Source organism: Pungitius pungitius, chromosome 6 (genome assembly GCF_949316345.1).
Source record: "Pungitius pungitius chromosome 6, fPunPun2.1, whole genome shotgun sequence".
NCBI lineage: Eukaryota > Metazoa > Chordata > Actinopteri > Perciformes > Gasterosteidae > Pungitius > Pungitius pungitius.
In genome coordinates this window covers 15,299,927-15,324,234 of record NC_084905.1, presented here as the reverse complement: position 1 = coordinate 15,324,234, position 24,308 = coordinate 15,299,927, and the positions used below count along the sequence as shown (strand labels likewise).

The 24,308-nt window shown below is 40.0% G+C and overlaps 1 protein-coding gene across 1 annotated transcript; it reads right to left on the bottom strand.

The window, feature by feature from the left end:
- Nucleotides 1–58: 58 nt before the first annotated feature.
- Nucleotides 59–22,996, bottom strand: LOC119195993 (mucin-5AC-like). The gene is made up of 48 exons (XM_062562992.1): nt 22,919–22,996; nt 22,756–22,794; nt 22,398–22,659; nt 21,448–21,562; nt 21,163–21,253; nt 20,972–21,078; nt 20,675–20,885; nt 20,456–20,581; nt 19,816–19,933; nt 19,589–19,727; nt 19,375–19,479; nt 19,175–19,244; nt 18,927–19,064; nt 18,671–18,835; nt 18,494–18,588; nt 18,246–18,372; nt 17,887–18,142; nt 16,618–16,667; nt 16,434–16,534; nt 16,183–16,334; nt 15,927–16,065; nt 15,740–15,847; nt 15,473–15,652; nt 15,144–15,383; nt 14,889–15,045; nt 14,627–14,755; nt 14,290–14,440; nt 13,624–13,667; nt 13,265–13,528; nt 7,199–13,126; nt 6,325–6,527; nt 5,773–5,944; nt 5,441–5,682; nt 5,158–5,341; nt 4,799–4,988; nt 4,533–4,705; nt 4,364–4,433; nt 3,806–3,945; nt 3,672–3,703; nt 3,413–3,581; nt 2,958–3,062; nt 2,821–2,861; nt 2,430–2,552; nt 1,872–1,970; nt 1,645–1,773; nt 1,276–1,315; nt 995–1,118; nt 59–848 (listed from the first exon to the last, which is right to left on the bottom strand). Exons 1-48 carry the CDS (start codon nt 22,980–22,982, stop codon nt 674–676), a joined length of 12,282 nt encoding a protein of 4,093 aa, XP_062418976.1. The 5' UTR covers nt 22,983–22,996; the 3' UTR covers nt 59–673.
- Nucleotides 22,997–24,308: the final 1,312 nt, after the last annotated feature.

Sequence of the window (24,308 nt, the reverse complement as noted above, 5' to 3'; positions counted from 1 at the left end):
CAAATCCTAATTAATTAACTGAGATTAAAAAAAAAAAAAAACAAGAATACACAATTGCAAGTAAACCTTAGATTTTAATAGAGATATATTTCCAGGAGTGTGATACATAAAATACTAGACAAAGATTACTTTGGTATTCCGAACCCTCTTGTATTTACAGTGTATATTTAATGGGTAGTGAGTTCATTTATGTTAAAAGTGCTGATTGAAATAATGACCAACAATCATTAAAAATTCAAATCTATGTTTTAAATCTTTCACATATTAACACAAACAATCCCGTACCCAAAGGAGAATATTGCTGGAATGTACTGTAAGATCAGAATGTATTATGAAGTCTCGTATTTCTCACGTCAATTAAAGTGAAAGTAAAAGAAACACCCTTTAAGATTAAAATCACCACATTGTAAAAAAAAAAATCCTCTTCAAAAGCTAAGTGACAGACCAGGACAGAAATATATGCTGTTATCACGAGGCACTTTACGATCAGTATGAGGTTTAGAAAATGTCTTCTGTTCAAAAGGTGTAATTGGAGCCACTGAATACACTGATGTGTGTGTCTTAACATACTGAGTCCTGGTGTCTAATGATTTTTGTAGAGAAATTGTTAAAGTTTATATGAGTATGGTGGTTAATTTTGCCCTTTAGGTAAGATTAGTTTGTTGCCTCGCACTTAGTCTATCATGTCCCGACAGTCAGCTGCTTGGCAACCACAACTCTTAATTAAAATGTAGGAGTGCTGCATCTTTTGTCCATCAGTGCAGATCATCTCCACCTCCTTCTTACTGGTCGCTATTTCTCGACAGCATGTGCATGAATGCATCACACGCTCTTTGTCCGCAGAGTACCTGTAGGTAGAGACAGTTCAGTATCAGTCACCTGCTGTGAACAAATATTTAACTTGAAACGTCAAATGAAAACTGAGCAAGGGCTTTTTAGCATTATTGAGTAGTTTGTGCCGCATATCTCTCAGATATTTTGTTCTAAATCTCACTTTGATGAGGAGTCCCCACAAGGTCCTGCACAGGCGGTAATTTCCACTGGAACGACTGAGGTGCATGTATTTGTGTGCAGATATGTGGTGTTGGTGGTCAATTGACAGATGGATTTTGGGGTACCTGTGAACCACACAAATTTTCACATCATGAAATCAAGATATTAATGCAAAAATGCATCCCTACAATTTATTTTTGGCTCCGTTGAGGAATGTTCCAAGTAAAAAAGGACTAAAGTGACATTGTGGCATTTGAATACATTTTATTGACTTATACTTACATGTTTTGCAGCAACCGTTGATGCTACTTTGTTCAGTTCCCTGTGATATATTGACAATACAGATGGTAAAATATGCAGATAGACAACACAATGACACAGTCTCTCCTTTGAGTTATGTGTACATGATTACTGATGGAATATATAATGCAATTTATTCTTCAATTCTATATTTGTGTATTTCAGCTCATTCTTTTCTAATTGGCCAATTTCATCCCATTTACCAGAAATGTCACCCATGTTGTGCATGGAACACAATGCATTATCAGGATTCAGGAATAGTTAAGTCAGCAACAGTTCAGATTAATTACCAAAGATTATAGAAGAGAGAAAGAAGAACTTCAGCTTGTTTCAGGGCAGGATTATACTTACAGGAACGCAGTTTTCTGGATCAAATGCAGGACATGCTGTTTGCTTTTTAGAGGTTATGAACTCATTGTTCACCTTCTGGCAATCATACGTTGTACAGTTATCATTTGGTGGGGACCAAGACTGCGAAGGCTGTCGGGGTGTGGAAGAGGTCAATTAGTGAACATAAGCATTGATTGGTCCAAAGATTCAAGGTCACAGATTTCTGTTTCCAATTTTACCGTACATACTTTAATAATTTTCGTTTTGAATCCTGTGACGTTCACCACACAGCCTGTTGGTTCACATCTCCCACAACATTGTCCAGGTTGGTCTTCATACACATGGCCCTATTATTAAAAACAAATCAGAATGGTGTACAACAAATGAAATGTATACATAATTATGATTAAGTAGTATTTACTTTCTTCTAAGTATGTTTTAACTATAATTTAATATAATTATGTTTTAGCTGGCTCTGTGGTACTTTGGGATTTATTGATGAAGAGTGCGTTATAAATAAAATACATTATTATTATTATTATTACTATACATTAGGATGTTTATCCCTGAGATTTTTGCTGCCACCAACATGAGCTGAATGCAGTTTTGTATGTTCTGCTCAAAACACTATCAGTTGTTACCATGACATCCCAATTTTGTTTTATTTGGAAGTCGGCAGAAATTTCAGAGACATATGTATGTCTCAACCTGTGCAAATAAAACCCAAATATTTGCATTGTGTACACTATATAGCGTTGTTGGCTTCCTAGTTGATTAAATCCTGCATTGCTGTAGGTAAGACGTACCTCTGGACAGTGTGGGTCACATTGCTTCACATGACACTCAATGGCGTTCAACTGGCTTCTGGGATCCAGAGTTTTAGTACAGCTGCACGATTCACATGGGCTTTTGGAGAAATCCATACCTGGCTGTAAACAATAAATTGCAAAGTCTGAGCTGTATATCATATGATGGCCAGTCAGATTAGGTTAAATTAAATTAAAAACCATGTGAAAATACAGAAAAATTAGAATATACTGTATATTTAACTTTAATGCTATCATTAAGATAGTAGTTAATTTATAGAATACCTCAGTTAAAGATTGTAGTTTTAGTAACACATTCTTATCATATTCAAATTGTTATGCATTATGTTCTTAATAGTTAAGATATACATGTATACAGTATGTTCCTTACCTTGTACTCAGTCTCATTGAAGACACAGACGCCTTTGGGTACTAGATTTAAATAATGGCATAGATAATCACATTATTTAGTCTTTCACACACTGGCAATATAAGCAAATGAAACTGAAATCCATGTTAAAATCTTACCACAGCTGTAAGATGGGCAGCAGGTGTCATTGGACATGTGGATCTCCAACTCAAAGCCCAGCTGGCACTTCTGTTTTGGCAAAGAACAGCGGTTCCTATCGCACTCTGATGGTTGAAAGGAAAGTCATGTCAAAGGCAAAGAAAACAGACTTGTTACCTGCCTTAAAGTACAAACATATACCTTCATTGATTGATCAACATTTTTTACCAACTGATTCAATTGATTCAATTTCAAAATAATGTTTGAGCTAATATCTTTTTACTTTGATTTCCATTACATTTTTTTGATGATGTATTTTCTCTTGTTTTAAACAGACATCATACAGAAAAGGAACAAATTGCCGGTATTTTCACAAATCCAATAGTCCTCCTCATTATGAGAACACAAAATTATCCATAAATCCTTCTATTAAATGTTGTCGGAAGGTAAAGATGTTTTACTTTGAACAACTCACCACAGGTCAGTCTGTCACAGCAGTCCACTTTGCGTTTCACCAACACCTCTCCTTCCTCGGTGCATGTTAGCGGCTTTTGAGTGGGACACGTGACAGGCTCACACTGAACATTCAGCGAGTTCTTATCACAGGTACACTGCTTGCAGTCGCTCTGCCAAGTCTCACCCAGCTGTCGGAGGGAAACGGAACAAAGCTCGTCACGTGTCGGCAACCAATGCTGTCCGAAAAACGATGATCAGTCATGTATGGTAGTGTTTACCTTTTTAGGTTGGCCATCCGGTCCAGTGCAACCTTTAACAATACAAAACAAATATTTTTCCTGAACATTTTTTCATTCACCAAAAATTATATTTTTCAATAACAGTAAAAAAAACAACAATAAAATGATCTCACAAGATGAGACGCAGAGGTCAGAGTTGGAGCTGAACAGGGTCAATCCCTCTGGGCAGAAACATCCCTCTATGACCCTGGTACAGCCTTCATTTTTTGGGCCATTTCCTTGCTGGCAATATTGTTCACTCTTCTCATTGTATCTGAATTTGAAAACCATGAATAGAGAAATTATTTATTTACAATTAATTATTTATATTGGCAGTAAGTTTTATAGAATAAAAGGCAGTGAAGCGCAAGTTTCCGCTAAGTGTTTCCCCTGAAGATCAGTTTGCTACGGCTTTGTTAATGCATTCCCCATTCTTCTACTCCCATCGTCAAATCAAAATATGACCTTGTTTTATAAACTAATAACTTTCTAATAATCTGTCAAGCAGAACAAAGATGGCAATGATGGAAAGGATCACTATGCTGCATTCTTATGGTTGCATTTGATTCAACCTAATTACAGCGTCTCAGAGCTGCTACCATGGTTACAGACTCTTTTAGTTTGTTTAATTGACAGGCTAATGACTTTATTTGATTTATGACATTGACACTAGAATTGAGCAATTACTATACCTTGCATTGCAAGTTGGAACAACTGTTGGCCCACAAGGCTTGTAGACCTTATTTCCTGAACATTTGTGTTCTACAAAAAAAGAAAATGGATTTAAACATCACAATTATAGGTAGTGTGGACATCTGAAAATAACCCTGTTAGCTTTCTATTAAACTAAACCTCTCTTACCACACGTTCCCTTTGTAGCATTTCTCCAAGGTAAACAGACAGACGATTCAGCACACATCGCGGCATAGACCTCCATACTGGAACAACCATTGGTGGCATTGTGGCAAACATCAAATTTGCAGCTCTCGTAAAATGTTTTTGGTGAGATCACTTTGTGGCAATCCTTAAACACACTGTGCAAATCAGGAGAAAGACAGCTGTTAATCAGAATGATCCTCGAGAGTGAATTGACCTACGGTTTTCATTTCACTTCTGTAAGCTCTTACTCGCTCATCAGAATTTCGCAGATAACAGGTTTGCAGGGTTTTCCTGTAGGTGTTGGTGTCGGCGAAGGAGGAGATGGGTTCTCACATGATCCATTCTTTTCCGGTACAAACCACAAACCCATCTGAGAACAGGGCCTAATCTCGCCATTTGGTAATTGGCAGTCATTGGTCTTGTTATTGTCACAGGTACCTTGTGAAAGTAAATAGGGACATAACAGATGTTACAAGCAAAGTGTTACCACATGTGGTACATGCATTGGCTCATATGCAATCTACTACCGTTTGCTTATTTTCATCTATGAATTTGACGTACAAACTACTATTCTATTTTTCTTACAGCAAATTGGTTATCAACTTACCACACTGTCCCTCCGTGTTGTTGTGGAAAAGGGAAAACGGCAAGTCAATGCTGTACACAAGCCCTTTGAACGTCACAACGCCTTCAATTTTCGGGATTCTCATAACCAGCTCAATTGCTGTACTTGTTATGATGAAGTCATCATTAGAGTAGGTTGGGATTACCTGCTTGCCGTTGATTGACACCTAAGAAATTGTCATTATCATTAGCACTAAGCACAACTACTCATTTAAATATATTCAAATAAAGTAATTCTAGTTTACATTTATTATGGCAAAATGTACCTTATTTGAAGTTGGGTTTCTCGTCTGTGTAAGATTTACTTCATAGTTATTGTAAAACACGATCAAGGACTTAACACACGTCACAGTTCCATCTGAATTACAGTTCTCGTTGACGATATGAATTTTTAGATTGTATTTAGGGGTGATCTCTTTGAAGAGGACGTATGTACAGTCTCTCTGGAAGCTGTAATACTGGCCGTCAAATGTCAAATAATGAGGATCTCCCCAGCCACTGCAAATACCTGTAAACACGAGATGAGAGGACATCCAGTGTTACATTGAGAGAAAATGTTGTTTTTGTGGTGTTGAAAGAAGTTTTCCCTTGAACTTACATCGGCACTCATAGTGGAAACAGCAGCCTCCTTCATCATAAACTCTGACTGGTGGATACCCATTATCACATGCAGGCATGGACACCGGTCCACATGGCACATATGATGTTATTACTCTTCCTTTATCACATGTTTCTGTGGTGCAGTTGTTTGGACTCCATACCTCACCATCCTGAAAGTTGAAAAAATAATTTCATGTATGTCTAAATCACTTTGCTTGTCTCATTTTGTCTTTTTTGAGTTGATCTTCTGGTGCGGTTAAAAGTGTTTTCATGTTGTATATTAATGTGATTTGCCATGAGATTCCAAATAAATTAGCCTCAGTTTTGATTGAGCTAATGGGGCAAATAATACATTCATTTAGATTAAACAACCATTGACCCCCCTTTTCAATGCAGATCTACAGTATAATGGTATAAGATACTTCTACTCTATTCTAGACTGTCTTCATTGCCTTGTTATTGAAATTTTTTTTAGGCTCTCTCAGAATAGATACGCTATTAATAATTCCAGTTAAGATGATTTGTTCCTTGTTTAACTGAACCCAAATACCTCTCGAGGTGGCTGCAGAAATGAACAGTTTTTGCGTGGCTCCACTGTGGATAAAACGATTGTAGAGGCAGTTCTGGTGGTAATAGGAGTTGGTGTCGTGGTCTGATTGCATGGTTTAGCTCGCTTCTCAACATTGCAACTCAAATTGCAGTATGCAGTGAAACACCAGCCTTCTCCATCAGTCTCATTGTACATGAAGCTTCCTACAAGACAAAAAAAACCAAGGCAGTTAAATCCCAAATAACTAATGATATGAGAAAAGCAATAGCTGTGCCAGAGTTACAGCTGTCTTTGTGATGCAACATTGTTGAATACTGGTTGAATAACATTAAAGGTTTATAAATGGCCACTAAAATATTAGGTATATATATCTAGATCCTTGATCAGAAATAAATTGACTGTACATTATGATGAATTTCTCTAAATGAAAAATGTTGGTGATACACATCAGTGGGAATGCCGTCGGGACTGAACTTTCCATTAACTAATCCATCCACTGTGCAGGAGCAGTATTTAACCAGAAGGAGCCACTGACAGTTAAAAGGTGAAAAATGTCTTCTTAATCTAATATGAAATGGTGAGATAAAGCAAACGTTTGGAATGCATGTGCTGTGGAAATTTAGATTCATTTTAGCAAATTGAGTTTTGAAAAACATCCAAAACGAATGTATGGCAACTCAGGTTATGGATTATGAAAATAAATCTCAATGCAAGGAGGATTTGAGCTTAGAGCATGAATAACTTGAAGTTTAGGCTGTAGTTGTAATGGATCAGATGAACCAAGTTGCATTCTAAGGACAGGTGTAACCATGACTAAAATATTAATAATAATAAAACAAACAAACAAGAACTGTTGCAATAACCAATTGCTTACCTGGAGGAAATGTTTTATGTATGTATTTGCAGGAGCATAAAGTTGTTGTTTCTGGTGTTGAAGTCTGAGGAGTTGGCGGTTTTACAGTTGGAGTTTCAGTAATGGGCGTTCCTGAGATTGTGTACTGAGTAGTTTTTAGTGGGGTCCTTGGTTGTTGAGTTGTTGTGGCATGAGTAGACGCTCCCACTGTGGTTTTGTTGTGATTTACTTGGGGTTGTGTTGGTAGTTTTGTAACCACAGTATCTGTTACAACTTCAGGGGTAAATGTTGGTGTGGTGGTATTTTCTGTGGTTGTGATGGGCTTTTGTGTGGTAATTGTTGGGGTGGTGGTCTTTCCTGTGGCTGTTCTCGGTGTGGAGGTCTTTTCTGTGGTTGGTGTTAGTGTGGTGGGCTTTTCTGTGGTTTGTGTTGGTGTGGTGGGTTTTTCTGTGGTTGGTGTTGGTGTTGTGGTCTTTTCTGTGGCTGTTGTTGGTGTTGTGGGCTTTTCTGTGGTTGGTGTTGGTGTGGTGGTCTTTTCTGTGCTGGGTGTTGTGGTCTTTCCTGTGGCTGTTCTGGGTGTGGGGGTCTTTTCCGTGGTTGGTGTTAGTGTGGTGGGCTTTTCTGTGGTTGGTGTTAGTGTGGTGGGCTTTTCTGTGGTTTGTGTTGGTGTGGTGGGTTTTTCTGTGGTTGGTGTTGGTGTTGGTGTTGTGGTCTTTTCTGTGGCTGTTGTTGGTGTTGTGGGCTTTTCTGTGGTTGGTGTTGGTGTGGTGGTCTTTTCTGTGCTGGGTGTTGGTGTGGTGGGTTTTTCAGTGGTTGGTGTTGGTGTGGTGGTCTTTTCTGTGCTGGGTGTTGTGGTCTTTCCTGTGGCTGTTCTGGGTGTGGGGGTCTTTTCTGTGGTTGGTGTTGGTGTTGTGGGTTTTTCTGTGGTTTGTGTTGTGGTCTTTCCTGTGGCTGTTCTTGGTGTGGAGGTATTTTCTGTGGTTGGTGTTGGTGTGGTGGTCTTTTCTGTGCTTGGTGTTGTGGTCTTTTCTGTGGCTGTTGTTGGTGTGGTGGTCTTTTCTGTGCTTGGTGTTGTGGTCTTTTCTGTGGTTGGTGTTGGTGTAGTGGGCTTTTCTGTGCTTGGTGTTGTGGTCTTTCCTGTGGCTGTTCTTGGTGTGGAGGTCTTTTCTGCGGTTGGTGTTGGTGTAGTGGGCTTTTCTGTGGTTAATTTTGTGGTCTTTCCTGTGGCTGTTCTTGGTGTGGAGGTCTTTTCTGTGGTTGGTGTTGGTGTGGTGGGCTTTTCTGTGGTCGTAGCAGTTGTGGTGGGCTTTTCTGTGGCTGTTGTTGGTGTTGTGGGCTTTTCTGTGGTTTGTGTTGGTGTGGTGGGTTTTTCTGTGGTTGGTGTTGGTGTGGTGGGCTTTTCTGAGGTCGTAGCAGTTGTGGTGGGCTTTTCTGTGGTTGGTGTTGGCGTTGTGGTCTTTTCTGTGGCTGTTGTTGGTGTGGTGGTCTTTTCTGTGCTTGGTGTTGTGGTCTTTCCTGTGGCTGTTCTTGGTGTGGAGGTCTTTTCTGTGGTTGGTGTTGGTGTAGTGGGCTTTTCTGTGCTTGGTGTTGTGGTCTTTCCTGTGGCTGTTCTTGGTGTGGAGGTCTTTTCTGTGGTTGGTGTTGGCGTTGTGGTCTTTTCTGTGGCTGTTGTTGGTGTGGTGGTCTTTTCTGTGCTTGGTGTTGTGGTCTTTTCTGTGGTTGGTGTTGGTGTAGTGGGCTTTTCTGTGCTTGGTGTTGTGGTCTTTCCTGTGGCTGTTCTTGGTGTGGAGGTCTTTTCTGTGGTTGGTGTTGGTGTGGTGGGCTTTTCTGTGGTCGTAGCAGTTGTGGTGGGCTTTTCTGTGGCTGTTGTTGGTGTTGTGGGCTTTTCTGTGGTTTGTGTTGGTGTGGTGGGTTTTTCTGTGGTTGGTGTTGGTGTGGTGGGCTTTTCTGAGGTCGTAGCAGTTGTGGTGGGCTTTTCTGTGGTTGGTGTTGGCGTTGTGGTCTTTTCTGTGGCTGTTCTTGGTGTGGAAGCCTTTTCTGTGGTTGGTGTTGGTGTAGTCGGCTTTTCTGTGGTTTGTGTTGTGGTCTTTCCTGTGGCTGTTCTTGGTGTGGAGTTCTTTTCTGTGGTTGGTGTTGGTGTAGTTGGCTTTTCTGTGCTTGGTGTTGTGGTCTTTCCTGTGGCTGTTCTTGGTGTGGAGGTCTTTTCTGTGGTTGGTGTTGGTGTAGTGGGCTTTTCTGTGGTTGGTGTTGTGGTCTTTCCTGTGGCTGTTCTTGGTGTGGAGGTCTTTTCTGTGGTTGGTGTTGGCGTTGTGGTCTTTTCTGTGGCTGTTGTTGGTGTGGAGGTCTTTTCTGTGGTTGGTGTTAGTGTGGTGGGCTTTTCTGTGGTTAGTGTTGTGGGTTTTTCTGTGGTTTGTGTTGGTGTGGTGGGTTTTTCTGTGGTTGGTGTTGGTGTGGTGGTCTTTTCTGTGCTTGGTGTTGTGGTCTTTCCTGTGGCTGTTCTTGGTGTGGAGGTCTTTTCTGTGGTTGGTGTTGGTGTAGTGGGCTTTTCTGTGGTTGGTGTTGGTGTAGTGGGCTTTTCTGTGGTTGGTGTTGGTGTTGTGGGTTTTTCTGTAGTCGTAGCAGTTGTGGTGGTCTTTTCTGTGGCTGTTGTTGGTTTAGTGGTCTTTTCTGTGGTAGGTGTTGGAGTGATGGTCTTTTCTGTGGTTGGTGTTGGTGTAGTGGGCTTTTCTGTGGTTGATGTTGGTGTTGTGGGTTTTTCTGTAGTCGTAGCAGTTGTGGTGGTCTTTTCTGTGGCTGTTGTTGGTTTAGTGGTCTTTTCTGTGGTAGGTGTTGGAGTGATGGTCTTTTCTGTGGTTGGTGTTGGTGTAGTGGGCTTTTCTGTGGTTGATGTTGGTGTTGTGGGTTTTTCTGTAGTCGTAGCAGTTGTGGTGGTCTTTTCTGTGGCTGTTGTTGGTTTAGTGGTCTTTTCTGTGGTAGGTGTTGGAGTGATGGTCTTTTCTGTGGTTGGTGTTGGTGTAGTGGGCTTTTCTGTGGTTGATGTTGGTGTTGTGGGCTTTTCTGTGGTTGTTGCTGGGGTTGTTGACGATGTAGTTGTGGTTTGTTCACACATGTTGATGCAACATTTCACCCGTATTTCATAGTCATTACATCTAGGAGGTATGCCTTGGTCTTTGCCACGACAGATTAGTCCAACCGTTGGGTCGCATGTTACATTTTGACCCAGCTCCGTCAAAGGGATATCACTGAAACCCTTTGCTCTGCATTCTATTTCCAGAGGTTTACTACAAACACTCAGATCTGGATCGGTAATCTTTTCAATGGATTCACGATCATCACCGTCTTCACCGGGGTAGTCATTGTTTTTCCAATCCGTCCATTTACAAACAAAACAGGGAGTTGTTGTGGATATTTCTGTGGTTGTAGTATGGTTTTCTGTGGTTGTGGTGGGGTTTTCTGTAGTTGTAGTAGGTTTTTCTGTGGTTGTTGTGGGTTTTTCTGTGGTTGTGGTGGGGTTTTCTGTGGTTGTAGTAGGTTTTTCTTTGGTTGTTGTAGGGTTTTTTGTGGTTGTGGTGGGATTTTCTGTGGTCTTTGTGGGGTTTTCTGTGGTTTTAGTAGGGTTTTCTGTGGTTGTGGTGGGATTTTCTGTGGTTGTAGTAGGGTTTTCTGTAGTTGTGGTAGGATTTTCTGTGGTTGTTGTGGGTTTTTCTGTGGTTGTGGTGGGCTTTTCTGTGGTTGTAATAAGGTTTTCTGTGGTTGGTGTTGATGTTGTGGTCTTTCCTGTGGCTGTTCTTGGTGTGGGGGTCTTTTCTGTGGTTGGTGTTGGTGTAGTGGGCTTTTCTGTTGTTGATGTTAGTGTTGTGGGCTTTTCTGTGCTTGTTGCTGGGGTTGTAGAGGATGTAGTTGTGGTTTGTTCACACATGTTGATGCAACATTTCACCCGTATTTCATAGTCATTACATCTAGGAGGTATGCCTTGGTCTTTGCCACGACAGATTAGTCCAACCCTTGGGTCGCATGTTACATTTTGACCCAGCTCCTTCGAAGGAATATCACTGAAACCTTTTGCTCTGCATTCTATTTCCAGAGGTTTACTACAAACACTCAGATCTGGATCAGTAATCTTTTCAATGGATTCATGATCATCACCGTCTTCACCGGGGTAGTCATTGTTTTTCCAATCCGTCCATTTACAAACAAAACAGGGTGTTGTTGTGGGTGTTTTTCTGGTTGTAGCATGGTTTTTTGTGGTTGTGGTGGGATTTTCTGTGGTTGTAGTAGGGTTTTCTGTGGTTGTGGTGGGATTTTCTGTGGTTGTTGTGGGTTTTTCTGTGGTTGTGGTGGGGTTTTCTGTGGTTGGTGTTGGTTCTGTGGGCTTTTCTGTGGTCGTAGCAGTTGTGGTGGACTTTTCTGTGTTTGGTGTTGGTGTTGTGGTCTTTCCTGTGGCTGTTCTTGGTGTGGGGGTCTTTTCTGTGGTTGGTGTTGGTGTGGTGGGCTTTTCTGTGGTTGGTGTTGGTGTTGTGGTCTTTCCTGTGCCTGTTCTTGGTGTGGGGGTCTTTTCTGTGGTTGGTGTTGGTGTGGTGGGCTTTTCTGTGGTTGGTGTTGGTGTCGTGGGCTTTTCTGTTGTTGATGTTGGTGTTGTGGGCTTTTCTGTGCTTGTTGCTGGGGTTGTAGAGGATGTAGTTGTGGTTTGTTCACACATGTTGATGCAACATTTCACTCGTATTTCATAGTCATTACATCTAGGAGGTATGCCTTGGTCTTTGCCACGACAGATTAGTCCAACCGTTGGGTCGCATGTTACATTTTGACCCAGCTCCTTCAAAGGAATATCACTGAAACCTTTTGCTCTGCATTCTATTTCCAGAGGTTTACTACAAACACTCAGATCTGGATCGGTAATCTTTTCAATGGATTCATGATCATCACCGTCTTCACCGGGGTAGTCATTGTTTTTCCAATCCGTCCATTTACAAACAAAACAGGGGGTTGTTGTGGATATTTCTGTGGTTGTAGTATGGTTTTCTGTGGTTGTTGTGGGTTTTTCTGTGGTTGTTGTGGGTTTTTCTGTGGTTGTGGTGGGCTTTTCTGTGGTCGTAGCAGTTGTGGTGGACTTTTCTGTGGTTGGTGTTGGTGTTGTGGTCTTTCCTGTGGCTGTTCTTGGTGTGGGGGTCTTTTCTGTGGTTGGTGTTGGTGTGGTGGGCTTTTCTGTGGTTGGTGTTGGTGTCGTGGGCTTTTCTGTTGTTGATGTTGGTGTTGTGGGCTTTTCTGTGCTTGTTGCTGGGGTTGTAGAGGATGTAGTTGTGGTTTGTTCACACATGTTGATGCAACATTTCACTCGTATTTCATAGTCATTACATCTAGGAGGTATGCCTTGGTCTTTGCCACGACAGATTAGTCCAACCGTTGGGTCGCATGTTACATTTTGACCCAGCTCCTTCAAAGGAATATCACTGAAACCTTTTGCTCTGCATTCTATTTCCAGAGGTTTACTACAAACACTCAGATCTGGATCGGTAATCTTTTCAATGGATTCATGATCATCACCGTCTTCACCGGGGTAGTCATTGTTTTTCCAATCCGTCCATTTACAAACAAAACAGGGGGTTGTTGTGGATATTTCTGTGGTTGTAGTATGGTTTTCTGTGGTTGTTGTGGATTTTTCTGTGGTTGTGGTGGGGTTTTCTGTGGTTGTAGTAGGTTTTTCTTTGGTTGTTGTAGGGTTTTTTGTGGTTGCGGTGGGATTTTCTGTGGTTGTTGTTGGTTTTTCTGTGGTTATAGTAGGGTTTTCTGTGGTTGTGGTGGGATTTTCTGTGGTTGTTGTTGGTATTTCTGTGGTTATAGTAGGGTTTTCTGTGGTTGTGGTGGGATTTTCTGTGGTTGTTGTGGGTTTTTCGGTGGTTGTAGTAGGGTTTTCTGTGGTTGTTACTGAGGATGTGGTAGTTGTCACACCTACAGAAGGAGAAATTTTAGTTGTTACTGTTGAAGTCGGTCTCTTTGTGATTATAAAAAAAAGGTTCAACAGTCTCTCCCACCGCTTATTTTGTAAATGTTACACACCTATGCATTTTTACAGTATTTAATTCTTACCACTGGTCCCAAAAGTAAAGATTGTTGTTGTTGGTGTCTCAGTGTGTGGAGTTGTTGATGTCTCAGTGTGTGGAGTTGTTGATGTCTCGGTGTGTGCAGTTGCTGATGTCTCGGGGGGCGCAGTTGTAGTACAAGGCTCCATTATTCTTGTAATATTTCCTTTTTCTTCACAAACAGCCGTGATGCAGGTTCCATCGCCATCATGTGTTTCATAGATTTTATCTCCGTACTGGTACAATTTTCCTTTGTATGAACAAGTGCAAGCTGCAAAACAAATAATATTAGTTGTTTTTTCCCATGTTCATTCTATTATCTGTTAGTAATGACCACATTCACATCCCAAAAATGAGCACACCCACCTTGGATTTCATAGATGCACTTAGCCTCTGTTGAAAAACAATGACTAAAAGGTAGAAGAGAGGGGGGAATTGAAACACAAATTTAAACTTCGAGTTTTTGATCACTCTCCATTGATAAAGTAAATAGTTGAATTATTACATTCCATAATTCCATAGCTCCTGACAGGATAATGCTTGGTCCATGCACTTGTCAAACACAAAAAATTGCTTGAAAACTTACCGGCCGTCTTTCCATGTGATAAGTTATCAGTGCTGATTTAATTTTTATTTTTACTCTACCTTTTACTACACAGAATAGGAACTATTGGTAGTAGGCAAGTTTAAGTTTACAAGTGGTGATTCAAAACCTTTCATTTGAATCATTGCACAGATGATGCTCATGTTTTGAATAAAGGTGAAGCAAGTCATTCTTTTGCACATTGTTGCCAATATTTTTCCATGTTAAATATTGACTGATTTAGATGTAGAAATACATAAATAAAGCAACAAGCAAGCGTTCACTGTATATGGGTATTATCTGGATTTTGATTGTAAATAAAATGTTGTGGTACTACATAAGCAAAATAGACTTTATAATCTAAATCTCATTCAGAAAATAATGTATCCATCCACTTTCCATTAGCTATTCACACTTATCCATTTTAGATAATATGGAAAGTAACCTACCAGTTGAAACAATTTTCTTTTGGAGGCATGATTGCCCCTTCTTCATAATGCTTCCCTTCATTGTCATAGCAACCACAATTTTTCTGTGACACACACTGCATTGTATCTTCTTCCAAATACGACCTTTCAGGTGGGCAGTTTGGATAGCAACCTACAAAATGTTATTGTAAATTTTAGAACACATTTAGACAGGAAGGAATGGTGAGAATCTCTGTGTGGTAGAAAGAAATCTGTAACATTTAGCACAATTGTGCTTAACCAATGGGATTTACTATAAAACACAGAGCATGGCTAACTCTTAAAAATGTGTACAATATTACATTCATGTCATTTTTACCCTCTAGAGCTGGAATGTGGTTGTAGCATGCTCCCGAGGGGTTCCTGCATGTCTTCATACATGGTTTTCCACAAGGCTCATAGTGCCATTCACACTCTCCATCAGGGTTGTAAAAATCACAGAACAGAGCTGAAAAGAGTAAAAAAAACATACAATATCAGAAAATGCTTGATCATACGTATATCATATCTTCAAAATAAAATGTACTGCCACATTGCTTTTTTGGTTAATCTCCTTATGGAAACACAAATAAAACACTCACGGCAGATTGTGGGAGTCCTCCATTTTACGCAGGCTCCAGCCTCATTACAGGCTGCGGCGTACGCTGCTACAGCCGAGCAGAAACATTCACAATCTCCTCCGGTGTTGCAGGAACAAGTGTCTCTCACACAAGTATCATAATAGTTGTGTGGAGGCACCTTTTTAAAAGAAACCATTGTAAATGTAAATATGGGTTATGTTATGAATGATATTTATACAGAATGTAATTGAATAGACCGTGCTTTGGACTTCTTACCTTAGAATGGCAACCAGAAAATACTGGACTATTGATAATGCTGCAGTGTTTTAATGCCCATGCTTGCCTGTGTGAGTACAGACTGCAGGGGTTCATGTGTCTGTCAGCATTAGGGCAGGTAGGTGACACTTTCCAGCTGTTTCCGAAGTCAAAGGCTTCAACAACAACTTCTTTGTTTCTGGTGGTAAAATCGTTCTTGATATTGCCATCGTAATTCCCACAAAGACCACATATTTTTCCCTGGGATGAAATAAGATCTAGAATCAAGAATTTGTAAAATGGCAACCATGTCAACATGTATCTGATCGCGTCAGCATCTCCTCACCCACCTTAAATGTGGGCTTGAGTTTGATCCGAAGTGTTGTCTTCTTATTCCAAATGAGAACAAGACCATTCTTTGCCTCAATGACAAGGTAAATGCCCATACTGTGGACTTTAAAGGGTATGTCCTCGCCTTGGCTTTGTTTGATAACTCTGACATTTTCCTCTGAAAGAATAATTTCATTATTCTGAAAAAAAACAGGTTTATTTGTAAGGCTTCAATATTTTTTTACACCATTAAAAATTCGTTTTAAATGCATATAATTGTTATGTACCCCAAGGTAAAGTTTGATAGCCGTGGAGCAGATACTCTCAGTTGTTCCACACGGGATGCTCTCAGTCAGGACCCGAAAGGTACCATTCATACCATCCTCACAATAATCCTGCAAGATATTGGTTTCAGTATTACAACACCGATTTTTTACACATTCTATATAAAGTCTATATAGGTCTGTGCAATACCTGGGTGAAGACGTAGCCACAGTCCCCACTAAAGGAGAATTTCTTTTCATCAAATGTGATGTAATGCCCTTCTCCGTATATGATGCAGGTTCCATCACAATCATGATTTGTGCATTCCCATTTTCTGCTTTTGCAGGTGCTATGATTTGAATAGATGAAGTTATGTCAAGTCAGTTATCCACAGAACACACACACACACACACTCACACACAATAGTGACCTGTCCTACATCAGTATGGAAGAATGAAGGCCTCACCAGGTATTGCAGTCCACAGGGACAGTATCTCCAGACTTATAGGAATCGCCGTTGTATGTGCAGGGACAGTCCTCCTCCTCAATACAGCCTCCTTCACCGTCAGACAGCAGGCCGGCAGGACACATGCAGCCGGACATACACTGAGTACTGGCCTGTTCAGTATAACAGCAAATAAGATAAGATAACATGCTGCTTTAATATACATCTGCAGAATGTTCAAGAACAGTTATGAACCAGTAGCTCAAGCTTACACATTCGGTGTCCAATGTTTGGCAGCTTTTTTGGCACTCGGAGCCGCTGTCACCTGGTTTCGCGCTTGAGCAGTTGAAGAAAACCATTGGCTCGGTGCATGCTGGTGACAATAATAGTGTGTTACAACGGACACCACTGGATGCATGATGTTGGTCATACTGTTGGACCTGATTTTGAACTTACATTCAGTTATTTCCGTTCCTGTACATTCTAGTTGTCCACTACGGCATAAGCTGAAAAACATAGAGAGACGTGCAAGGTCAATTCATAATCGTATTTGGTACATTTCTTGGAAAGTAAAAACTGTGTACAGTGGATAGTGGTTTCCTCTGGTATAGCATTTAGATCTGTATTTCTCTTTGAGTGATTGACCACACAGATTACTTTACGTGACGGTTTGCAGGAAGTTGGGGACTTTTTAAACACATTGTGCATTGTACATCTGACTAATCACTGGTCAATCACACATACAAAAATATTCAAATTAATGAGGGCAGTTTAGTATTTCCATCCATTGAGTACTTTTTGGACCTGGGAATTATACTGTGAGGTCAAACGCGGAACCATTTTCTATCCACTAAACCAGTGGTTCTCAACTGGTCTGGCTCTGGGACCCACCATCACCCCTTAATGACAAGCCGCGACCCAAATCGAGGAACATTCTCAACAACTTAAATTTATTCAAAATCAAGTTTATAAGCTGAATTTCATATTCAGGATGTTAAATTATCCTAAAAACCCAATGTCTCCCCCATATCAGAATGGTTTGACCAAACGTGGCACACGCTGCTGAAAACATGGACGGACGAGCCGGCAAAAAAAACGACACTCCACTGCATTAAAAAAGTCCCTTCAAAATAAAATCACAGGATTAAAAACGACCCACTGGGTCGCGACCCACCAGTTGAGAATCACTGCACTGAACCATTGTGGCAAACTTTTAAAATGATAATATGAATTGACAAGAGTGCAATTGGAGCTTAAAACCAAATAATATATACTATAATAATATGAAACAGTTTAAAACAACAAAAAATCTTCACTTTCAGTAAAAACAACTCTTGTTTTCCTTGTTATACCCCTTTTATGCAGCCTTCAGCTTTGTATTCAGCAGTTGAGATTCTCGAGGCACCACTATGGTATACAATTGAAGCCACTTGCTATTTAAAATGAAGCCTTGTGCCAAATAACCAATACCCTATACAAGTTGACCGTCAACTTATTACCCACTAATCCAGGATTATTTAGTTCAGGTAGAATGAATCCTTCTGCGGGAGCCCTGATGGCTCACACAACGACTCCTAACATTCCCTGTTCTCCTTCTGCTAGAGCCCTTTAGTGAATGTATAACCCAATCTCTCTCTATTCTCGCTTTGGTAAGCTGACAAATAAAATATCCCTATGATAATCCTTGTCCTGCTTTAATTTGAACAGAAACATTTAAAAACTCACCAAGTTAGACCATGGACTTTGAAGATGTGCCCGGGGTGTACCAGCTGGTTTCCCACCTGACAGGAGCACTGGGACTCTGACACACACTGTCCATTCTCATTGAGGTAAGTTCCTTCTGCACAGCCGCAGCCATCAGGCTGGGTAAATTCAACCTCACAAGTCGAGTCTGACTGACTAAGAGAGCGGCAGGTGCGACCACAGCTTGTCATTTGGTAGTCATACACAAAAGTAGCAGGGCACCCGGTCGTGTATTCCTCTATTGAAAGGATACAGGTCCACATATTGTTTGAATATCATCAATAAATACGGACTTTATTCATTTCAAATCGATAGTTGGTCTGATTGTAGGTTTAACTTACGGCATACAGTGTCCCTCCATCCATTCAATAAGACGCCTTCAGCAGCACACGCATGGACATAAGAGGATATGGCAGCACACATGCTTTCCTCACTGTCCTCAAAGGCACAGGTGTCATAAACACAAGACTGCATAGAGAAGCAGAAACAAGCTCAATTAATAGGTGGCATTTTTAAATGGTTAAATAAGTGAAATAACACATATACATACACATATACATTAGACTGAATAAAAATAAATAAACCTTACAGCCTGATAGTCTTCTGGATTTATTACAGAATGGCACTTTGCAAAAATTTCTTTTGGGTCTGACAGCAAGGCGCACCAGTGTTTGGCATATTTTTCTACAAAGAAAAATGAACATGTTTTTGCTAATATGGTAAGGACAATTATATGAAGATATGGACTACACAGACTGTGACCTACCCTTGGCAATGCTCAAAAGGCATGGGTCCCCAAGTATGTTTGTCACATCGGAGCAGCTTGTTTTGGTCTTCCATGTGTTGACAAATGCCCCAGCAGTTCCCTCAATCAGTCCATTCGAGGTCATGAAGTCGTCCCCTTGCACATCATTAAAATCTCCGCAGAGTCCTGGATGAAAGTAATGACACCTCATTATCTAAACATTACTAATTGCAAAAGGTGGATATTTTACACAATGATAAATTGAAGTATAACACACCCCTGAGTTTTCCCTTATTGGAAACACTGGCTTTGATGTAGACTTGCATAATGGGCGAAAGCTGAATCTCCAGAAGAAGCCCAAAGGTGGTCTGGATTACGATGAAGAATGTCGATGGGCTAAAGACTGTTAAGTCATCTGCAGGGAAAAATATTTTCACATTGAATAAAGAGATTTCATTTGAGCAAACCCAATTAAATGTTGCGATTTCAACGGAGTATGAGCACTAATGAGAACTAACGCCTCACCTGTGATGAGGGGCAACTGAGTGTTAACGTTGTTGTACAAAACCTGTCCATTGGCTTCAACTACCATCATCTGCAGTGTAAAAAGGGATAGAATGGTAAAACCCTCAGGGAAAGCCTAAAGCTTTCCAGCTGATGTGAAATGGAGAACATCCTCTGAATTTCCCATTATCAAGAGAGAACCATAATATAACATATTTTACCATGTTTTTAGGCAGTTGTACGGTTACTGCACCCAGGCAAGTGGATTTTTCTGAGCTTTTACATCTGGCGAGGTCACCAATGACGCTGAAAGACCCATTCATTTCCTAAAGACAAAAAGATAAAAAATGCACTTGATAAGATGATCTTACCATCAAAAATTGTAACTTTATACGTGGATTAAAGGATGAATCCATTTAAGCTTAAATGCCTCACCCTGGAGAGAACATAGGAGCACTCCCCATGGAAAGAATACGTTTTGCCATCATAGGTGGAGATGTGGCTGCCGCCCAGCAGGGAGCAGGTACCCTCGCAATCTACATTCTCACAGCGCCACTGAGCCTGCGCACAGGTGCTGTGAACAGAGTTCAGTCAGTCCAACTGTACAGCTCAATTTAAATGCACATGTTCTAAACATAATAATTAAAATAGCAAGTCATTACCAATGTTGACATGTGCTTGAATATGATTGTCCTGGTTTGTATGGCTTTCCATTGTGTAAGCAAGAGCATTCGTCCGCAGAAACACACCCCCTATGTGTAATGTCATCAAATACAGTCCCTTGGGAGAAACACAATGACGGGATTAGTCTAGTCTGTAAACTCAATCCTCACCCTGTGCAAACACCATTAATAATTTAGTACAAATGAATTAACAACATACAGTTTTACTGAAAATCACATTTCATATCTAAATGAAACTGCATTAAATCCATGCGCCTCATGTACAACTCATTGTCAATGTCATGACAATTTTCTGTATTCATTTGAGGTACATTAGGCTACAAAGTTGTGTAAGTACAGTTAACCTAGAGGACAAGGACAAATGTAGTGAATGTGACAAGCTCACGTAAAAACTTTATTGGCAACTAAATACCTAGCCTGTTCCTGATTTTCCTAGCCTGCCGCCTGATTTGTAACTTCAGCATCTATTGTTGCAACAGCTTGTTGTTTTAATTTAATTTAACATAATGCATTTCTCATTCTGCACACCAACAGCAAAAGTGAAGCGCAGAACTGACCCCTCTCATATCTGCTGAGCTACAAACATCATCTGAGCTGATTTTAATATCAGGCAACTTACCTGTTGGACAAAAACATCCATCTATGCAGTGATCTTCACAGACATGGCTTCTCTGAGCGTTGCTGCAGGTGTCAGTACAGGGACTACCGCATTCCTTGTACTCCATGTTAAAAGGGCACTTTCTTTCTATACAAAACACAAAAAAAAGTTTGATATAGAAAAAGTGATTCTGATGCAACTGCAGTAAAAAACATGTTTAATTATAAAAAAATGTCTTACCACACAGTTGTTCTGTCTTCCATTGCTGTGGTACCCCGCCTGCGTGAGCGCACTGGCGAGAATACTCTGATGTGGTCGAACACAAGCATGAAGAGCTGCTGTTACAGTGACACAGGTCCTTCACACAGGCTTCAATGAAGGAGTCAGTATCGATCAGCTTTTGACAGTCGTGGAATGCAGATCCTGTCAGCAGGTTTTCACAGACGTCTTTCTGCAGGGAAAAGTATAGTATTAAACATGTACCGTGACTATTGTTATGTATAGAATAATGTGAAAGGCAAATCTATTTTCACATACTTGATTGCTACAAGTCTGGGTGGCGGGAGAGGATGTTATTTCACACTCTTCAATGGGACCATCGGCTTTCCAGGACTGACCATAAATGTCAAGAGGGACAGATTCTCCTGTTTCAAGAGCAAAAAGAGCTTTTAGCAAAAAGGAAGAATGATTTTGAGCAGATTATCTGTGACTTAGTATTTGGTATTTACCTGATATGATGAACTCGTTTAAAAACTGAACTCCATCGTAGTCACCACACAGGCCACAGGTCTGATTCTTGAATTTTTTATCCAGCTCAATCTTAAAACCGGTGTGAGAATTTAAGTTGAAATTAATTAAAACCTCTTATAACTACAGTTAATATTATACTCTTTATGTCACTAGTCAATTATCAAATCTCTAAAACAGCTGTGAAACAAAAACATTTATCAAAAATAGTTATACAAGGCCTTTGGTATGTGTATGCAATATGAGTACATAACGAATACACATACCCAGAGAGAGTCTTTTTCATTCCACATGACAACCAAACCAAGCTTTGCCTCAATTTTCACGTAGGAGACGACCCTTACAATGGAAATGCCAACCAGGCTGAATGGTATGGTGACTCTATAGGGAAAAGGGGAGCGGGATCAGACAACCAAATCATGATTGTAATGCTAGAAAGCAAAAGTCAAATTATCAGGAGGAGACAGGATTTAACGATACATTTAGGAGCATAAATTCAGTTTATACGCAGATGATGTACTGGTTTGCGATCATCAACCCTGGTTGAACTGCATTTGTAAGTGACAATTCTGGAAATGTGTGGGATGTATTTTGTCCTTTATGAAATCCAGAAAATTTGATGGATCATTATTGACTTTATAATTACAATTTCTGGGTGTAACACATTGTGTGTAGCCAAATGGAAGACTTTGGAGTTACACTTAATGGAAACACCAATACAGGCATTTCTTGTTGTGTTGCTAAGGAGAAGGATCCCAGATGGTGAGTCAAAGGGGGAATATCTCCCTGAATTTATATGTGTAAGTGGTTCAAATGGTTCCTTCTAATTTAGTAATCTTTGGTAACATTTGGGTTGTGGGGACAGGATTTTTATTATAGATATTTACAACTTCCTGATAATTTTTTTAAAAGGGCAAAAGGTTCTAATGCAAGAGAGTCTCCCAAATGCTATTCATATGTTTATTCATGCACTGTGAAGCACAGTTAAGCCCTAATGTGCTATATGAGAATTCATGATTGGAAAAATAGTGTGGCTATGTGTTCCAAACAGTGCAAATAAACATACACTCATATATGCTGCTCTTTGTCATTGTTAATAAAGACCTACATCTTTGATATCAGTTGACCTACTTCCTACGACTCAAAAAAAGTTCTGGAAACAACAGTGGTGCGCTTATCATAAATACACAGTTAAAAAATACAAAAGCAGACTCACAGTTCATCATTGACTTTGATGGAAGTCTTGGTTAATTCCACAACGGCCCCCTCCAGTTTCATTGTGACCTTTTTAATGGTTATGGCTCCATTCATCTCCTGCCGTTGGAGCTGAATATTGAAACTATCATAGCTTCCCTTACACTGGGAAGCAAGGATGTAGTTGCAAGTAGAGGGAAGTTGGAAGAAATCTCCATCGAAAGTCTTGAAGTGATAGTTTCCCCACGTACTGCAGATCTGGTCATTGTGAGCGGGTCTCACTTCTTGTTTAAGGAGGAAAAATCATGTATTACACTTAATTTCAAACTTGACATAACTTTCAGGGTTAGGGTTATCCTTTATCTTTGAAAATGAAATACCTTGAATGATTGGCATTCTGGCAGACGTCTGAATCATGACTGAAATAAGACACATCATTAATAATGTCAAACAAACACGGACTGTTTTCATTTGTATTGTCCAAATTACACAATAAGGTAGAATTGTATGCATCTCTCTTCGCATTCTATTAAATTAACCTACCAGTGCTGACTGCTGGGTGTCCAAGGAAGAGGGTGAGCCATGGAATCACCCATTCAAGAAGCATCCTGGCTGTTCTCATGATCTTGAGTGGAGATAACTGGTCACACACTAAGAATGTCATGCTATATAGTTCATTGTGTGTTTGCATTTAAGGAGGGGTGCAGCTGACATTCTGGGTGTCAACAATTGTGGTTTTGTCTCTATTAAGATCACACCTTGGAAGATGTTGCTTATGACAACAATTCATCCTCACACAGTATATCCGTGTTGTAAAACCATTCTACCTATTGATCTTTTGTAAACAAGTTTGAACAATCCTTTAAATTCAACTAAAATAAAGTTTCCGCTGATGATACACTGCATGTTTTGATTATAGTATTTTATTCATTCATATTGTGTTTCTTGACAAAGAAAGATAGAAGTATTTATGCATATTTAAACAAAAAGGTGTACTTTTCTCACTGATGCATAGCATTTTAAGCTGTGGGTTGAACCGCTCCGTCGGTTGAGTGAATGCATAACTCCCTTTATTATTCTTTCGCCTGGCTTCAACACAAACCTTTGCAATGACTGCTGACAAACACAGTCATCAGTTGGTCTTATAAACCATGTCAGAGCCCCTGTTCACCCAAATACTTAATTGCTGGAACATTGGCACGGTGGTTTCTCACCTTGTACATATATAAGTGTTTCAAAGTGCTTATCTCGTTTTAATTTGGCTTGTATATTATTATTTTACTTATCTTACTTTAATCTATTTTATTCTCATATCGCACTGATCATCAAGACAAATTCTTATAATGTGTAACATATCGGACCAATGTTCCACATACAGAATATATACATATATATATCTCGTATTGAGTCATATCTGAATGCTGTGGGTGGGTCAGAGTAATATTCATTTCTAAGATTAAGAAGTCCTTCTTAACTCCAGGTAACATTTATTTGAGGTGATTAAATTACCAATTTTATCTATTAAATTATTATTAAATGAATTTGATTGTTTTTTTTTGGTCACACAAAAGAAGATAGCATGGGTATGATGAACTAGCTTTGTAGTATAGGCCTCAGGACTGTGTATCAAACCCAGATTTTGTTCAGCTTTCACACAGAAATGTAAGCTAGCAGAGTAAAAGAACATATTTTATGTTATATTTCCTCTGTGCTTCGATGTATAAACAATTTGTTAGTGGACATAACGTTTTGGCTGATGTTTGTATATGGATAGGAACGTTAAACAGTCATGCCTCTAATGAAAACATTTTCAGCGTAATTTGGCGAATCGACAATCCTCCCTAAAGCAACACAATACTTCCAGTCACAAAGAATGTGACATCCCTCCTCACGCAGTAGTCCACTTAGTTGAGCTGTCTTAAGTTGGTTAAAA